The sequence below is a fragment of the Geotrypetes seraphini genome, chromosome 6, assembly GCF_902459505.1.
Source record: "Geotrypetes seraphini chromosome 6, aGeoSer1.1, whole genome shotgun sequence".
In the NCBI taxonomy this organism is placed as follows: domain Eukaryota; kingdom Metazoa; phylum Chordata; class Amphibia; order Gymnophiona; family Dermophiidae; genus Geotrypetes; species Geotrypetes seraphini.
In genome coordinates, this window is record NC_047089.1 from 172,408,946 (window position 1) to 172,428,758 (window position 19,813).

A 19,813-nucleotide genomic window follows, 5' to 3' on the forward strand; every position below is an offset into this window, starting at 1 on the left:
CCCCCCCCTGTTTTCCCCATGTCATTTCAGCGGCCTTCTCCACCCCTGTTTTCCCCATGTACTTTCAGTGGCATTCTCTACCCCTTTGTCTTCCCCAGTGCTTTCAGGGTCCTTCTCCCCCCCTCTGTCTTCCCCATGTGCTTTCAGCATCCTTCCCCCCCCTCCTCCCTTTTACCCCATGTCCTTTCAGCGTTCTTCTCCACCCCTTTGTCTTCCCCAGTACTTTCAACGGCCTTCTCCCCCCTTAAGCGTCTTTTCTTCTCCACTCTACCTTTCCTCCCTCCCTTTGTGGCGCTTTCGCACCCGACCGACAACAGAACAGGCCCGGTCGGGACAAATCTCCCTGTCCTGTAGCCGCGAATCTAAAGTACCTTCTTACAGCAGCTAGAGTAGTGAAGCTGCTGTAAGAGGTAATTTAGATTCGCGGCTACAGGGCAGGGAGATTTGTCGGCCGGGCCTGTTGTCAGTCGATTGGGGGACCTGACCGGCTTTGCACATTCTCCGGGGCGGACCGCCCCCTCCCCGTCTTTCGTACGCCATTGCCTTCTTCCTACCTGCCCAGCTGCACACAGCCGACCGGAAGTCTTCCTGATGTCAGCGCTGACGTCGGAGGAAGGGAGGGCTTTGCTTAAGCCCTCCCTCCGACGTCAGCGCTGACATCGGGAAGACTTCCGTTCGGCTGTGTGCTGCGACAGGGCAGGTAAGGAGGAGGAGACTACCCTCGCGGCTCGAGTGCACTGCGATCCAACCCCGCAGGAACCCCGCGACCCTCGGGGGCGTCCCCACGGGATCCCCGCGACCCTAGGGGGCGTCCCCACGACCCAAAGGGGGAACCCGCGGGATCCCCGTCATCCCCGTTCCCGTGCAGCTCTCTAGTCCCTACTCAAGGACACGGTGCAAGAGGCACAGAACCTGTACATCCCCAGATTCAGGAAGGGGTGCAAAAAAAAAACCGAATAAAAAACCCAGCGTGGATAACAACTGCAGTGAAAAAGGCGATAAGTGACAAGAAAGCATCATTCAAAAAATGGAAAAAGGACCAAACAAAGGATAACCAAAAGGAGCACAAAGAACACCAAAGGGAGTGTCACCGTGTGGTTAGGAAAGCTAAAAGAGGATATGAGGAGAGACTGGCGGGGGAAGCAACAAACTTCAAATTGTTCTTCAGATATGTGAAGGGGAAGCAACCGGCAAGGGAAGAAGTGGGGCCATTGGTTGATGGAGACAAAAAAGGAGTGGTAAAGGAGGAAAAAGAGATAGCTGACAGGTTAAATAAGTTCTTCACGTCAGTCTTCACGAGGGAGGACACATCCAATATTCCGGAACCGGAGGGCATCGTAAATGGGGATCGGGATGAAAAGCTGGTCCAACTAGAGGTAAGCCAAGAGGATGTCCTCAGGCAGATAGACAGACTAAAGAGCGACAAATCGCCAGGTTCAGACAGCATTCACCCAAGGGTACTCAAGGAACTAAGGAACGAAATAGCAGAGCCACTTCGCCAAATATGTAACCTATCCTTAAAAACTGGAGAGATCCCGGAGGATTGGAAAATTGCAAATATCACGCCCATCTTCAAGAAGGGTTCAAGGGGGGACCCGGGAAACTACAAGCCGGTGATCTTGACCTCGGTCCCGGGAAAGATGATGGAAGCACTGATTAAGGACAGTATCTGTGAACACATAGAAAACAATGGACAGCTAAAGTCGAGCCAGCACGGCTTCTGCAAGGGTAGGTCATGCCTCACAAACTTATTGTACTTCTTTGAGGGGGTAAACAGCCAGGTGGATAAAGGGGAATCCATTGACATCATTTACCTTGACTTTCAAAAAGCCTTCGACAAGGTACCGCACGAAAGACTGCTTAAAAAGCTGTGGAAACACGGGGTGCAAGGGGAGGTCCACTGATGGATCAAAAACTGGCTGGCGGACAGGAAACAGAGGGTTGGAGTAAAGGGCCATTACTCAGACTGGCATTGGGTCACGAGCGGAGTTCCGCAGGGGTCGGTGCTGGGACCGCTCCTGTTCAATATATTTATTAATGACCTGGAGGCTGGAACAAATTGCGAAGTTGTTAAATTTGCGGATGACACCAAACTCTACCACAGGGTTGAAACCATGGAAGTCTGCGAAGATCTGCAAAGGGACCTAACGACGCTAGAAGAATGGACCAAAAAATGGCAAATGAACTTTAACGTAGGGAAATGCAAGGTCATGCATGTAGGGAAAAAGAACCCGATGTTCAGCTACAAAATGGGGGGATCACGGCTAGTGGTAAGTAACCTTGAAAGAGACCTGGGAGTGATGGTAGACACATCTTTGAAGGCGTTGGCACAGTGCGCCACAGCCTCAAGAAAAGCAAACAGAATGTTGGGTATCATTAAGAAGGGTATCACAACCAGGACGAAGGAGGTCATCCTGCCACTGTATCGTGCAATGGTGCGACCGCATCTGGAGTACTGTGTCCAGTACTGGTCGCCATACCTCAAGAAGGACATGGCGGTACTTGAGGGAGTCCAGAGAAGAGCAACTAAACTGATAAGGGGTATGGAAAACCTCTCATATAATGACAGACTGAAAAAGCTGGGGCTGTTCTCCCTGGAAAAGCGGAAACTTAGAGGAGACATGATAGAAACCTTCAAGATCCTGAAGGGTATAGAAAAGGTAGACAGGGACAGATTTTTTAGATTATGGGGAACCACAAGTACAAGGGGGCACTCGGAGAAATTAAAAGGGGGCAGGTTTAGAACAAATGCCAGAAAGTTCTTTTTCACCCAGAGGGTGGTGGATACATGGAACGCGCTTCCGGAGGCTGTGATAGGCTGAAGCACGTTACAAGGCTTCAAAGAAGGTTTGGATAGGTTCCTAGAGGATAAAGGAATTGAGGGGTACAGATAGGAGTAGCAGTAGGTTATATGGATAGTCTGGGACCACTGCTCAGGCAATGAGCCTGATGGGCCGCCGCGGGAGCGGACCGCTGGGCGAGATGGACCTCTGGTCTGCCTCAGCGGAGGCATCTTCTTATGTTAATATGTAATTCACCCTGGATAAGGGCGGGTGAGAAATAAACAAAAAAAAACTATAGTTTATGTTTAAAGTGATGATCCTGAATTGAGGTTTGAAAGGAAAAAGTGTGTGTGAAAGCAGTGTTGGAAAGGCTAACGTCATCCTTGAGGGGAAAAGTGAAATTGTGTGAGTGTGTTTAATATTTCTCCAGTAAGCAGGGGATATACCCTGATTGTATTAGGAAGAGAAAGCCCTAAAAGCTGTCTTTATTGTTTCTAAAAGTGAATGACACAAGAAAACACGGGGGGGGGGGGGGGGGAGTCAGGGTCAACTGATTATTTACTGGGAGGCATGTTTCCGTACAGGCTGTTTCTAGCTAGGGCTCGGGTCAGTGCTGTGAGTGTCATAAATACAGAAAATAGTTACAAACAAAGGAAGTTATGTGTATAGAAATGTCCTGCTGTCAGATTGGAGTAGGAATATATCTGGCAGAAGCTGCTGCCTAGCCCAGCCAGCAAGCCAAAGGGTCTGGGACAGAGGGTCACTTTAAAAGGACACAATTATAAGCAGGAGTTCTGAATTGAAGTTCCTTGGACTGTGAAAATGCAATGATTCCTGCCATGAACTGCAAATATAGAATGGTGCATTGAACTGTGTGAAATCATGAAGCGAGGCAGTGTCTTGGCTATTTTTGATGAAAAGGAAAAGATACATCATTTTGGTTTTTGTGTGTTTAATAAAACTCACTCTTTTGAAACACTGGCATTTTCAAAGCTGCTAAACAAAAGGATCATGGCCCGAGCAAGGCCTTGCCCTGCTGGAAGGTCCCTGCTCGGCAACAAGTGTATGGTGTCAGAAGTGGGATACAGCGCCACCCACAGGCTGGTTTTGGAATTACACCAACAGGAGGGTTTTGGGGGGGTTTCCTCTTTGGATTTTGAACTGGATTTTTTTTCTTCACCTTTGTGTCTTTTTGTCTTTGGAGAGATTGAGAGTGGTGATTTTGAACTGAGTTTTGCAGCAATTTGAATTGAACAGTATTTGAGAATCCAAGGAAGTTTGGGGTTTTTTTAATCACTTTAAGAGAGACTGAAACCCATCGAGGCCAGATTATATGTAGAGCAATTTTTCCTGTTTGTTTTGAACAAACTGTGAGTAATGTCCCGATTGGATTTCAAATTTTGAGAAAGACAGAAAGGAAAAGGAAGTCCAGAAGATTAGAGGACTCAGAGGGCGTGGTTCAAGACCCACAGGTGGAGTATAGAGCAGGCAGCAGTGAACCCTGTGTGGAGAGAGTAGCTGAGGATGATCATGTGACCAGACCAGAGGAGTCCCAGAGGTCGAGGACAATTGAATGGCTAGGGAGGCCCTAAGATCCCAAAGCAGAGATAAACTAAACTAAACTAAAACTTAACTTTATATACCAGGTCTTCAACCAGAGGAAGCTCGACACGGCTAACAATAAGTTTAAAAAATATGCTAAAATATGCGGGAATTAATTTTCAAAATGTTTAGCAAATATAAAAGTTTTTAAAGATTTATGAAAAGATTGGAAAGAGCTGGGACACCTCAAAATTAAAGGAAGTTCATTTCATAATTGGGGAAATTTAAAATCCAGAGAAAGGCTGAAATTCTTGACTCCTTTAATTTCTTTCCTAGAAGGGATGGAAAGTTTAAATCGTTGAGTGAAAATCTATAGACATTCCATAGGAGAGGAACAAGAGGAATAAAAATATCCTGAGGTAAAAGTACCTAGAAAGAGGGGCTTGTGTGGATAACTAGAGTAAGGGGTTCAATCGGAGTAAGCCTGAGAGTCAGATATAGTGGTGAAAGAGCCACACTAGGTTGTTCTTTTGTTTGTTTCTTTCCAGGCGGAGCTGTCTAAATTCATGGCTGGTCTGGAGGTGGAAAGGTGCCAGATGAAAGAGTATTGGAATTTGTTACCACTAGCACTCAAAACAATAACCTCAATTGATAATAGGTTCAAGGAAAACTTAAAGACTTATCTTTTCTCTGATGCATATTCTCAGGTCTAAGAGGTAGCACTATTGGTATCTTGGAAAACAGAAGAATATCCCTAAATGTTTAATTTCTTTTTTTGCTAAATCTTTTTGTATTTCTTTCCTCGAACCCCTACTTATGTATTATACCAGGGTACAACCTACTTCGTTGCGACCGAGAGGGTAAATTTGGGAGGAGGAGTAAACGCTATACACTAAGGAAAGCATCAAAACCACCAGAATCACAGATGTTAGATATACCGGGGAATCCCTCTGGGTGAACCTGGCCAGAGGGAATGAAAAATGCCTATACCTTGGGGTAATATATAGACCTCCCAGGCAACAGGAGGACAAAGACATGGAATTAATCAAGGACATAGAAAACATCACACTGCGTGGGGACACAGTAATGCTAGGAGACTTCAACATGCCAGATGCAGATTGGGAACACACTCTCCGCGACTACGGGTAGCAGCAAAAGAATATTAACCTCCATAAAGGGTGCACGTCTCAAGCAATTGGTATTGGAGCCCACCAGGGACCAGGCGTTACTAGACCTAGTTCTCACCAATGGAGATAGCGTCACGGAAGTCTCAGTAGGAGACACACTGGCCTCCAGCGACCATAATATGGTATGGCTCAACCTCAAGAAAGGTTTCCCTAAGACAAACACAGCAACAAGGGTTCTCAACTTTAGAGGCACAGACTTCAACCGCATGAGAGATTTTGTCCATCAGGAGCTACATAAACAAGCAATATCTGACAATGTGGAGGATATGTGGTCATCTCTGAAGTCCATCCTACACGAAGCAACAGACCGATACATAAAGACAGTAAGTAAACGCAGGAGAAACAAAAGACCCCAATGGTTCAGTAAAGAAATTTCAGACCTAGTTAAACAGAAAAAAGACGCATTTATCACCTACAAACATTTAGGCAGAGAGGGGGCGAAAGAGGACTATCTAGACAGATCTAAAGCTGTCAAAACAGCACTCAGAGAAGCCAAACTCCGAATGGAGGAAGAGCTAGCACGGAAAATTAAGAAAGGGGATAAATCTTTCTTCAGCTATATTAGTGACAGGAAAAGAAACAAAGATGGGATAGTACGCCTGAAGCAATCGGACGGTAACTGTGCGGAATCATATTCTGAGAAGGCAGAACTACTAAACAAATACTTCTGTTCAGTGTTCACTCGCGAAGCGCCGGGAGCTGGTCCACAGCTGCAGACGGGAGATAACCAGAAAGACCCGTTTCAAGATTTTGAATTTACGCCCAGTAGCATCTATGACGAAATATCAAGACTCAAAGTAAACAAAGCCATGGGACTGGATAACCTACACCCCAGAATGCTCAGGAAGTTAAGGGAAGTCCTGGCAGAACCATTATCTGTTCTTTTCAATCTTTCCCTAAGCACAGTCCCTTGGACTGGAAAACCGCCAACGTAATCCCACTCCACAAAAAGGGCTGCAGGACAGAGATAGCACACTACAGACCAGTGAGTCTCATGTCTATAGTGTGTAAACTCATGGAAACACTGATCAAACAGAATCTTGACACAATCCTAGACGAAGAAAAACTGCGTGATCCACACCAACACGGGTTCACCCAGGGTAGATCCTACCAATCTAATCTGATTAGCTTTTTTGACTGGGTTACTAGAAAACTGGACGCCGGAGAGTCACTGGACGTGGTATATTTGGACTTCAGTAAAGCATTTGATAGCGTCCCTCATCGAAGATTACTGAACAAGCTGAAATCGATAGGATTAGGAGACACTCTAACTACATGGGTTGGGGATTAGCTGAGCAGTAGACTTCAGAAGGTGGTGGTGAACGGTACCCCATCCGAAGCATCGGACGTGATCAGTGGAGTGCCGCAGGGCTCGGTCCTGGGCCCGATTCTATTTAACTTATTCATAAGAGATATGATGCAAGGACTTAGAGGAAGGGTATCACTGTTCGCCGACGACGCCAAACTTTGCAACATAGTAGGCAAAAGCTTATTACCTGATAATATGACACACGACCTACTGTTGCTGGAACAATGGTCAACTACTTGGCAGCTAGGCTTCAATGCTAAAAAAATGCAGGGATAATGCACCTGGGTAAGAGAAACCCGCGTAGAAACTTATGTACTAAATGGTGAAACCTTGGTTAGGACCACGGCGGACCACGACCTAGGGGTGATCAATTAGTGAGGACATGAAGGTTGCCAATCAAGTGGAGAAGGCTTCCTCCAGGCAAGACAAATGATGGGGTGTATCCGCAGAGGTTTTCGTCAGCAGGAGACCTGAAGTTATGATGCCGTTGTACAGAGCCATGGTGAGGCCTCACTTGGGAGTACTGTGTTTCAGTTTTGGAGACCACACTACCGAAAGGACGTGCTGAGGATCGAGTCAGTTCAGCGAACAGCCACCAGGATGGTCTTGGGGCTCACGGATCTCACGTATGAAGAAAGATTTAAAAAATTGCGGCTGTACTCACTTGAGGGAAAGAAGAGAACGGGGAGATATGATTGAAAACATATAAGTACATCATGGGACGCATCGAGTCAGAAGATGATATCTTCTGGCTCATGGGACCCTCGACCACCAGAGGGCATCCGCTGAAGATTAGGGGAGGGAAGTTTTCATGGCGACTCCAGGAAGTACTTCTTCACCGAAAGAGTAGTGGATCATTGGAACAGACTCCACTCCAGGTGATAAAGGCCAGCAGCGTGACGGATTTTAAGAGAAAACGGGATACTCACGTGGGATCTTAAGGGAGATAAATTCAGGGGAGGGGATACTTGGAATGGGCAGACTTGGTGGGCTATAGCCCTTTTCTGCTGCTTTTTTATATGTTTCTATGTATAGATTATTTTTCTACACTAATTATTTGACTATGTTTTAGATTATAAGCCACCCTGAAGGTTCTCCCCTAGGATAGGATAGGAAATTTTAAATAAACTTGGAAACTTGGATGTTCAGGAGTCGCTAAAGGCACAGTCGAACTTATGGAGAGCACCAAGCACAGCAGTCTCGTCATACTGAATTGTTACAGCAGCTAGGAGCCCAAGTTTAGGCGATAAAATAACTTGGCTCGACTTCCAGTCGCCACAAGTGCCTGCACCACTGGAGCAGCAAGCAGTCTGGTAGGTGCTCCTTTTGTGGAGCCCATAAGATTAAATAAATTAAACCAGGAAGATGACATTCAGGACTTTCTTTTGGATTTTGAGCAGGTAGCATTAGCCTCACACTGGCCTATGGACCAGTGGCCCATAAGGCTCATTCCATGTTTGGGAGGTCGAGCCTTAGAGGCATACCAGACCCTGAATGCTGAGCAGGCTGCTGATTATCAAAACATTAAATAGACTGTTAGATTATTTAGGACAGTCACTTGAACGCTATTGGGTGCAGTTCCGGGCTGCACACATGACCAAGGGAGAATGCCCTAGTGTTTTGGTACAGAGACTTTAGCGCCTCTGTGAAAGATGGTTGGAACCATAGACTCAGACTAAGATAATTCTGTTGATACATAAAATAATTAGTTCAAAAAAGCCAGAATTTATACACACTTAGATCCACAGATTAACCTACCTTCTTTACAAATAATCGGTACAAGACGCTTAGAAATCTTCTCTGTCACAGCTCCTCAGCTGTGGAATGCTCTACCTCCTGACTTAAGGGAAGAAAAATAACCTTTTCAAAGGGAAACTGAAAAGCCACCTGTTCAAAGATGCTTTCTCATTATAACCACAGCTTTACTAAACGCCCATATCCAATAATAAAAAATTCTCTTTAATTTCAACTACCCCTCCCTAGATGCTTTTACCTTGAATGTTTTTCTATCCTATAACAAATGTATTTCCTCCCCCGTCTCCCCTTCATGTTCCAGTATGTCTGGTTAGTTTGGAATTATGTCTATGCAGTTTTAGCAATGTACAGTTTTTATTTCTGCATTTCGCCTAAAAATCTTTTGATAGGCGATTATATCAAATTTTAATTTTATAAAAGGCTACCTCACTTGTGCAGCAAGTTTCATAAATTTTCAGAGGTAAAACATATCTAAGGCTCGACCTCCCAAATGAATGAGTCTTATGGGTCACTGGATATGTTTTACCTCTGAAAATTTGTGAAACTTGCTGCACAAGTTAGGTGCCTTTTATAAAATTATTCGATTTCTTTACAAGTATCTAGTAAAAAGTATCCACTTACTTATTGCAAGAATGAGTTCTCGTCTCTGGGCAAACCCAATAAGGCGTTCTGAATCCTTGGAGACCACCACAGGGAAGCCATTATAATCGGTCTCTTTAATCAATGTTTCTATGTCCTCCACTGTCATGTTATCCTGGGTCAGGACTGAAAGAGGGGACTCCCCACGTCTTGGTCTCATGACATCTGTAGCTAGGGTTCTGTGTGTAAACTCATCTTTAACATCCAGGAAGGGATAACCATTTAGGTGAATGTGTGCTTCATAGATTCCTTCTTTCCCGAAAGCATCAGCCACCCATTTGCTGGTCACTGCAGCAGCCATTAGTGGTACAATGTACTCCAAGCCTCCAGTTAATTCAAACATGATCACAACCAGTGAGACAGTCATTCTGGTCACTCCACCTGAACACAGGAAGATAAGGAGAGATCTGTCTCACTTGCTGCATTTAGGCACTGAAAAATTATAAGCCTATGTTTTCTGCTGTTAGGAATTGTACAGATATTAGCAGTCTGTTTATCACTGAAGTAGGGTTACCATATTTTCAGAGACAAAACCAGGACACATGACCCCGCCCCATTCCCAGCTATACCCCATTCCCAGCCACGTCCCATTCCCAGCCACGCCCAGTTCCATCCCCAGCCCTGCCCCTATAGAGCTTTGTCTCTTCTTCCGTAACCAGCTCCAGCCACGTTTTGAAGGCCTCAAGCATGCACAGATGTGTGTGATGTCATCCATGTCCTTTATACGCAGCTGGAGCTGGCTGGGGCTTTCCAAAACCTGGACAAACTGTCCCACAAGTATTCCAGATCCATGACTGGTATAACTGTAGGCCCATAAACATTGGGCAAGCCTATACTGGGTTACAAAGAAACTGAGTACCCAAGTTATTTTATAGAATAGGATCCTACTATGTATCCTCAGGGTATCTAAATGGAGGCACCCAGTTTTGCCCTCTAGATGACCAGGAAGTAAAAGGGGTACTTTGAGATTATAAGGCCATAGTAGAAAATTGAAATTAATTCTTTGCTTTGGGGGAGATAACTATGCTGGAATCATTCTTTGTAAGTGACAATTCAGAGGAACTAAGTGTGAATCATGATGTGCTAGAGTAAACTGACAAACTAAATAGAAGACTTGCTACTGTACTCTATCATTCAAATTTACCTCTATATCTAATGGCTGCAGCATACCAGTGTAGTGCCAATTTTTTTTTTTTTTTTTTTTTAAAGGTCCCGAGGGAAGCCAAGATTCAGTGTAAAATGGAACGTCAACGGTAATTGTCCAGATATCAGGTGAACATAAGAATTGCCATACTGAGACAGACCGAAGGTCCATCAAGCCCAGCATCCTGTTTCCAACAGTGGCCAACCCAGGTCCCAAGTACCTAGCTAGAACAGAATTACTGGTCATATGGATAAACATGGCTTAAAGGGAAATAGCCAGCATAAATTTAGAAACAGGCAATTGGGCCTAATAGAATTAACAAGTGCTAAAAGTTAGCACATGAACATGGCAATTAACACTAATTCACATGCTGTTATGGGGCAAAAATTGGGTAGTTATGGTCGGGGAATCACCCCTGAAATTTACAAATGACACCAAGGTTTGCATGCCCAACATGTGTGGGAAAATGAATTGAGTAACAAGCCCTTAACTATCAATAATTTACATTTATTGACATTTATATCCCACATTAGTCTATAATAATTCAATGTAGTTTACAATCTTAAAAAAAAAACAAAAAAAACCCATAAAGAATCCCATGAAAACCAAGCTCAGGTAATAAAATAGATTAAAGCACCTTATCTACCTAAGCTGTCTAATCAGATTTAAAACAAGTATCTAAGAAATAAAAAAGGGTTTAACATTTTTCTAAAAGAAGAATAATTAACCTGGCATCGTATTTCCCTAGGCGATTAATTCTACCATTTAGTAGCTTGGAACACAAACCAAGCTGAATGAGCAGTTTTATAAACTAATTTACTACATTTTGGATAATGGAGGATCAAGTACTCCCTCGAGCCAGCTCTAGGATTTCTACCAGGTAGATCAACTACACTTTGCATATGCATGGGGTTACACCATCTAAAATTTGATGGACTAAGTACATAGCTTGAATACTAAGCAGGCCTCTACTGGTAACCAGTGTAATGATGTTAATAGGGAGCTAACAACCAATTATTCAAGTTAATTGGCACTAATTAAAATTTGCATGCACATCCGGCTGCACCTATTCTATAACACATGGCACCTAACTCTACACGCAGAATGGGGTGTGGTCATGCAATGGCCAGGAGTATTCCAAAAAGGTTACACACTTAGCTATAGAATACTGCCTCAGTGCTCCTAACTTCGATGCCCGTATTTACATCAGGTTTTAGCAGGTGCCTAAAGTTAGGTGCACAAATTAGAAATTATGTGCTATTCTATAAAGGGTATGTGCCCTTCATGGAATTGCGCTTAGCATCAACTTTCTCCAGTGCCATTTATAGAACTTCCCCCTTAGTGTGTACTTTATCACAGGGGTGCCCATATGGTCGATCACGATCAACCAGTAGATCGCAAAGGCAATGCGGTTGCCTTTGCAATCTTTTTCTCCCTGCTGCTTCCTCAAGTCAGGCCTGGCGCGTACAAGCACCAGACTTACAAAACTTCACCTCCGATGTCAATTCTGACATTGGAGAGGAAGTTCTGGGCCAGCCAATTGCTGCCTGGCTGGCCTGGAACTTCCTCCCCGACGTTAGAATTGACGTTGGAAGTGAAGTCCTGTGGGCCCGTCACTTGTATGAGCCAGGCCTGGCTTGGAGAAGCAGCAGGGAGAAACTGCGTTGGTGGCTTGGGGGTATGGAAAGAATAGGGGAAGTGGAGAAAATCAGCATGATGGCTTTGGGGGGGGCAGGGGGAGAGAGAAAAGAAAGGCAGAAAGAAAGGGGGGGCATGGGGGAGAGAGAAAGAAAGGCAGAAAGAAAGAGGGGGGGGCCCAGGGGGACAGAGAAAGAAAGGTAGAAAGAAAAAGGGGGGGCAGGGGAAGAGAGAAAGAAAGGCAGAAAGAAAGAAATATTGGCTTTACAGAAGAAGGAAGTGCAAACCAGAGACTCATGAAATCATCAGAGAAAAAGGTAGGAAAAAATTATTTTTTCAATTTAGTGATCAAAATGTGTCCGTTTGAGAATTTATATCTGCTGTCTACATTTTGCACTATGGCCCCCTTTTACTAAACTGCAATAGCGGTTTTTAGCGCAGGGAACCTATGAGCATCGAGAGCAGCGCAGGGCATTACAGCACAGCTTCCTGGGCTAAAAAACCACTATCACAGTTTATTAAAAGGGGAAGGGGTATATTGTCTATATTTGTATAGTTGTTACTGAGGTGACATTGCATATTTTAAAGTCATCTGCCTTGACCTCTGATGAAAACCCCAAATACAAATGATAATTAACATTTCCTCTGCATACAGTGTGCTTTCTGTTTTTTAAAATTTTATTGTTGGTAGATCATTTTGACTTGGTCATTTTAAAAGTAGCTCGCAAGCCAAAAAAGTGTGGGCAACCCTGCTTTATCACGTGCTGACACTGTTGCAGGTAGTGCCCAGAACAAAGTAGACAGGTTTACCATCATTTACATAAACAGAAACTCAATGTGCGGCAGCGGCTAAGAAAGCAAATAGAATGTTAGAAATTATTGGGAAGGAATGGAAAACAAAGATGAAAATGCTATAATGCCCTTGTATTGCTCTGTGGTATGGCCGCACCTTGAATACCATGTGCAGTTCTGGTTACAATATCTCAAAAAAGATGTAGCATAATTAGAAAAGCTACAGAGAAGGGTGACAAAAAAAAATAAAAGAGATGGGATGACTTGCCTATGAGGAAAGACTCGAGTGGCTAAGGCTCTTCAGCTTGGAGAAGAGACAGCTTAGGGGTGATATGATAGACATTTATAAAATACCGAGTGGAGTGGAAAAGGTAGATATGAATTGCTTGTTTACTCTTTCCAAAAATACTAGGACTAGGGGGCATGCGATGAAGCTACTATGTAGTAGATTTAAATCAGACCTGAGGAAATATTTCTTCACACAACATGTAATCAAACTCCAAAATTCATTTGGCAATTTCCTTTAAGAGAAGTCTATAGGCCATTATTGAAATGGCTTGGGGAAATCCACCGCTTATTCCTAGGATAAGCAGCAGAAAATCTGTTTTACTATTTGGGATCTAGGTAGGTACTTGGGACCTGGGTTGGCCAGTGTTGGAAACAGGATGTTGGGCTTGATGGACCTTCAGTTTGTTCCAGTATAGCAATTTGTATGTGAGAGGCAGCACAGAGCATGTGACCAGCTAGGGAAAGAAATGGGGTATGTGGTGGCAGTCTGAAGACAGTTCTGAAAGCCTATGACCAGTAGATGTTCTGAATGAGAAGGCTCTTGTCCTTTTCAGTGTTTTTTAAGGTAAGCATATTTCCACGATGATGTCAGTTAGATGAGATTTACAGACACACTAATTAGTCTAATGCACAGAAGAGCCAACTTCACATTTTTGTGGTGACTGTATAGATTACCTAATGCTGACTCAGCTTTTCTCCTTCAAACTAAAATTAATATGAAGTGCCTTTTAACTCAATTGTACTATAATCCTACCATTTTCTCTTAATATTATTTGCATTTGTTCTTTTATTTAGCTTGCAAGCTATATATTGTCAAATTGCTGCATGGAGTGAAAACCTGAAATAGAGACATTGATGCTTGTTTTGGAACTCAAGTACAGCTGGTAGGCAGCTAAGGACAAAGAAACTGACTCAGCAGAACAACTCTGCCCCTCCCGGCAGTAAGTTCATTTCCACTGGCTGTTTTTGAACTCTGAGGATTCCTGATGCAGTCTAAAAAGAATCAGGGCAGGATCCTCAAAATTCACTTGTAAAATCTGGTGAGTCAATGTAGTGACCATAGTGGGAGCAACTTTTCTTTTATAGATGATTTTCGGCATAATAGCATGCAAATTATATGCACACTATTTGTGCGGAGAATCGCTGGTAAAGGGAGGAATTGTGCCTGGCACTTGCTCAGAAGAGCAATTGCTAAGCACAGCTCCTCCCTTCTTTCAAAGCTGATCTCCCTGCCCTGATGAAACTGAGCTGCAGGTCTCCCCAAATCCTGCTGACTCAGATGATTGAGAGGCAGAAAAGTCCCTCCTCCCGCCGACACCCAACCTTGCCTGCCACTGCCTAGAGTCCCCAACACGCCCCCCCCCCCCCCCGACACCCTGTACAAGATTGACAGGAGGGATGCCCACTCCCTCCTGTCACCGGGGTCCGCCATCCTCCTGACAGGCCCTGCCCACCCACCCCTGGACAGCTCCCACTCCCCAGTCCCTTGAAAGGGATGCCCACTCCCTACAGTTGGCAGGCCCGCTTCTTCAAAATGGTGGGCCTTCCCTTTCCCGGTGTATCCTGAGATGCACTAGGAGGGGCCTAAGGCCCTGATTGGCTCAGGAGCTTAAGGTCCCTCCCTATCCCAGGATGCACAACTTATTTTTGCAGGCTTTCTGCTTGCACAAATAGGCATAAGTACAAGGAGAAGTTATTGATAATATGCAGTGTTGTGTAGGTTGGAGATATGCAGCATTATAATTCCAGATTGGAATTTATTTTGCTTAATCTCCAATCTCTTAAACTTAATTGAATATTTTAATTTTATTCTTTTTATTTCTTTTATCTTTGTTTTTTCATTATTATTTGCATTGTACCTTTCCCTCCCAATTCTTGGCATTTTGTTATATCTTTTCTATTTTAATAATTGTTTACTCAGGTACTTTAGCTAGATTGTGAGCCTTCGAGACAGATAGGGAAGTTCTAAGTACCTGTATTTTATTGTAAACCGCTTATTCAATTAGTACATTATTTTCAAATGAAGATAAATAATTTGTTTGCAGAATTGCATATACATGTGACACCCTGGGATTTAGATATCTCATTCTTAGATTATTTTTTCATGAATGACTATTATCTAGCAGACAGGATTTGGAATACATTTGCTCATATAACTACAGTATAGCTAATTTAGATAGAATATGTATTGTTGGCAATAGCAGAATATAAATGATTTAATTGTAACTGTAACTTTAAGGACTCAAACAGCAATTAAGCACCAAAATTGGGAGGGGGGGTTGAAATGGCACCTAAATCCTATGCTATAACTATGTAAACCGTTTAGGTACCGGTTTGATAAACAGTATATCAAAGAATAAGGACACTTAGAAACTTGGCACCTAAGTGTTCCAGCACATATCTGCAAAGGGGGGTGCCCACATGGGAATAACATGGACAGGTCACAGTTGTTCTATTTTAGAATGCACTTTATTGAATACTGTCCTATAGGTGCGCCTATTTGTACCTGCTATAGAACAAGAGTAAATTTAGGTACCTAACTGTTGACTTCTGCAGGTATTCTATAACAAATTAGGTGCAAAAATTGGCTGTTATAGAATACAAGCTTAGCACCTAGAGTTTGGACACTCTATAGAATTGCCCTCTGTGTGCTGTAAAATAGCATATTTTAGATTTCAATATCCTGTTGAAATTCTCCACTGCTGTGTTAACACAAAGTGATGAATCCCTCTTTCTTCAGAGACCTGCTTATTGTTTCTTTGTATTTATCCAGATGCATAAACCAGTATTTATATGTTTATATTACATGAACATCTAAATTTCATTTTATAAAACCAGGATATGCATGCCTAAAGCTGAAACCGAAATGTGAATATGGAAAGGGGATGTGTTCTGAGTGTATTTTGGGAGGAATAAGAATAGGCCAAAACTCTAAGCCCATATTCCCCATTTCAGAAGTGGAATGCATATCTCTACATCCAAAAATATCGATGTCGTTGCACTGTCGCTCTGACTCTGACCTCCTTCTCCAGCCGACGGGTAGGAAAGTTGAAGAACAGATCAGGAGGGGGCCAAGAAAACTCAATCTTGTGTCCCCTCCCAAATAATGTCCAGAACCCAGTGGTTGGATGAAATCTGTTCCCATTCCTTCCTGAAAGCTGTCAGCCACCCGCTGATATGAAGAACGGTGGCTGTTGTCCTGGTGTCACTGTTTCTTCTTGGGGTCCAAGCTACCACCACCTGTAACTGCCAAATCTCTGTCGGGACCCCTTAAAAGATCTCTGAGACAAGTCACCAGAGGAAAATTGGCCAGATCTTCTAGAGGCACGATAATTGCCTCTACTGTCCCCGGTATAGTGATGGCTCCTGCCGTTCGGGAGTGATTTGGGACAGTGATCCACAACACTAGCCATGAGGTTGTCCAGTCCTTTGCCAAACAGCATCTGCGGGCAATCTTCTGAGTGTGGCCTTGGAAGCTGAGTCGCCCGCCCCTTGTCTGATCCAGAGTATCCGGTAGACAGAAATGGAGTAAACCGAAACTTTACTCAGAACTCAGATGAAATAATAAAGAGCATCAGTCACATAATCCATTCCCTCCTTAAACATGTGAGGACAGGAATCCCCAAGCTCCGAGAAACTAGTCCACAGTCTGATATGACAGGTCTGTGCCATGAAGGAGACAACTGCTGCAGATTTGATACCCAAAGCCAGTGCTAAAAATTGTCTTTTACGGACCACAACCAGTTTATGGTCCTGTGCATCCTTTAGCATCACTCTACCCTCAGTAGGAAGGGAGGTGCGCGTGGTCACTTAGGCTACTGCAGAGTCAACCTTCTGATGTACAAACAGCTGCTGAAAGTCCAGAGCCATAGGACAGAGCTTAGACATAGCTTTGGTTGCCTTTAGAGAGCCTTCAGGTGACTCCCATTGGTCAGTGACTAAGGTAGTGATGTTTGGTGAGTAGGAAAAAAAGTTTGTCTGCGCATTAGTGCCACTCATGCGGCAGAGGGAAGGCTCCAGCTGGGAAGGCTGCGAAGCAGCCTGTTCAGAGTGCTGCCACTGCTACTGTTTGTAATGGAGGTATGTTGGTCGGTGGGGTTCTGCTGTGCGGGGGGATGGAAGGGAGGGATGGAGAAATGTTGCGCAAGGAGATGGGCAAGAGGGTCAGCAGGGTTCTGGAGGATGGAAGGGAGGGACAGAAGGGTGAGAGGGGAGGAATAATGCTGCATGGGGGATGGGAGGGAGAGTTAGAAATATGCTGTACAAGGGGATGGGTGAGGGGGAGGAAAAATGCTGCACAAGGGGGGAAGGGGAAAAAGGAAAGAGGAAAAATTGGGGTGGAGGAGAGGAAGGGAGAAATGATCCCTGTACATGAAAAATATAAGATTTCCCCGAAAATAAGCCCTAGTGCATTTTTTTGACCCAAATTAATATAAGACACTATCTTATTTTCGGGGAAACACGGTAGTACTTTACTCTTGGCTATTCATTGACAAATTAAGCACTGTATATATCATACCTAAGCAAGCAGCAGCTCCCACCATTGCATACAGGCCTGGCGTGACACAGTCAGCCCCTTGTCTACACCAGCTACTGAAAATGATCCAATCATGGTTGTGGTAAGCCAGCTGTTCCACCCCTATTCCAACCATTCTTCCTGCTATTGCCCCAACAGCCATGCTGGGAATAAACAGCCCTGAAGGGATCTGAAAGAAAAAAAACAAACAAACATCAGAAAGGTTTTAAATTTTTGAGTCTATATCCTTTGCTGTGTTTGTTCAGCAATCCTTATAAGAGAAGCATATAACTGATAAAAGTTATTCTATCACTGTTCCATTGACCACTTCTATCAAGCTAATGGTCAATTTATGCTGAGCCAAAAATAATTGATTTTATACAGTGTTGCAAGTTATCTTGCATATAATTTATCGTACATGTAATTTATCTTACATTCAACTACACAGCTTAAAGAGAGAAGCTCTCACCACAGAAATCCATTTTTTTTCTATAGCACAAAATTTAACAACAGAATCTACATCACTAGCTCCCTGCTATTTTGCCATTTATTTGGCTAATATACCTGTAGAGCAGCAGAAAATCTAGTAGTATGGATGATGCTTAGATTTTCAGTGCCTCTGCCTTGAACAAATCGACCAATAGAATTTCATCTCCTTCCTGACCTCAGTAGAAAGCAGACACAGCAATATCTGACTTGTGTATATTATGGCCTTTTCCAGAAAGAGGGAAAAGTTGGAAGTAATTCATTATGTGTGTAAGCAATTATTTATTGAGGTGCTTTTGTTAGATTGTGAGCCTATTAGACAGCTAGGGATGTTTTTTATCCAAGCACCTTATATTAGTTTATCATTGTTTGTGAACCATTGTGAACTTTGAATGAGGTATTGGCGGTATACAAATAAAAATTGTATTATATTGGATTGTAACCAGGGGATAGAGATGTGTCCGAAGGAAACTCCCTTGACTGTAAAAACCTTGATTCATCTTTGAAACCTTTTTAGAGGAAAAGTCCATAGTCTGTTATTGAGACAGACATAGGGGAAGCCACTGCTTGCCCTAAATCAGTAGCATGGAATGTTGCTACGCCTTGGGTTTTGGCCAGGTACTAGGAACCTGGATTGGTTACCATGAGAACGGGCTACTGGGATTGATGGACCATTGGTCTGACCCAGTAAGGCTATTCTTATGTTCTTATGTAGAGATTTCCCTCAGATGTAAGAGGACACACTTCAAACTTAAGAATAAGCCTTATAAACCACCCAGCAAGTTAAAATCCAGGCGTAGAAAGGTGTCAGAAAGCCATTTAAGCATCTGTCCTGTGGTTGGAGTAGGCCATGGGGAACCCTCACCCTCCTTCTTGAGACACCGAGGAGAGACTGTTCTGTGTATTTATTCCAGCAAGGTGACCTGGATTCCATCCTGTCCACTAGGGATCCAAGAATAACCACAGGGCTCTAAGGGAAACTGTACTATCTAAAGCTACAGAGTGCCTGAGGCATATATATCATTCCAGTGGATACTATTTTAAAAGAGCTGCTTCTGAGTCTCAAAGTCTCCAAGTCTCATCAAAGCTTATGTCAAAACTGTTAATGATTACTGAAACAAACTGCACTGAGGGCCAGATGCACAAAACACAGTCATTGAGACCGTATGAGTCATTGTTGGCCGATATTTTGGTAGACTCTGGAACAGCGACTGATGTTCTAACAAATTTCCATGCAAATGATTTGCATGGAGGCTCGTCAGAATCCCGTCTGATCAATCGCTGTGACAGCAACTGAGTGAATGACTGACACATGCACATAGCCGGTTTGGGGAAGCCCGAACAGCTGAGTGGCAGAGGAAGCCCCAAAGCAGCCTCCTGTCACTCAGCTGTTGGGGCTTTTTTCTTTCATAATAGCATAGATGTTGTGCATATGTTACACATGCACAATATCTGCACCCATTAAAAAAAGTCACACACAACTTGATAGTCCCTCCTTCCCACTGACACCGCAATTGGCAGGAAGGATGACCATTCCCTCCTACCACTGGCCCCTATCCTCCAGAACCTCTGTACTGACCCCCCAATTGAAGATCAGCAGGAGGGATGCCCATTCCCTCCTGCCACTGGCCCTCCTGAACCCCTGACACCCCATGAACTGACCCCCCCCCAACTGAAGATCAGCAGGAGGGATGCCCAATTCCTCCTGCTGTGGCGACCTCCTCCCCACTGAAC

General features: G+C 43.9%; 1 protein-coding gene across 1 annotated transcript in view; it reads right to left on the bottom strand.

Moving 5' to 3' along the window:
• Window positions 1-19,813, bottom strand: part of CLCN4 (chloride voltage-gated channel 4) — an 86,169-nt gene that overhangs the window by 15,315 nt on the left and 51,041 nt on the right. Inside the window, exons 9-10 of the mRNA XM_033950642.1 lie at window positions 17,597-17,783; window positions 9,198-9,596 (exon numbers count right to left, since the gene is read on the bottom strand). Of these exons, the coding sequence (XP_033806533.1) occupies window positions 9,198-9,596; window positions 17,597-17,783 (586 nt within the window). The remainder of the gene's footprint in view (window positions 1-9,197; window positions 9,597-17,596; window positions 17,784-19,813) is intronic.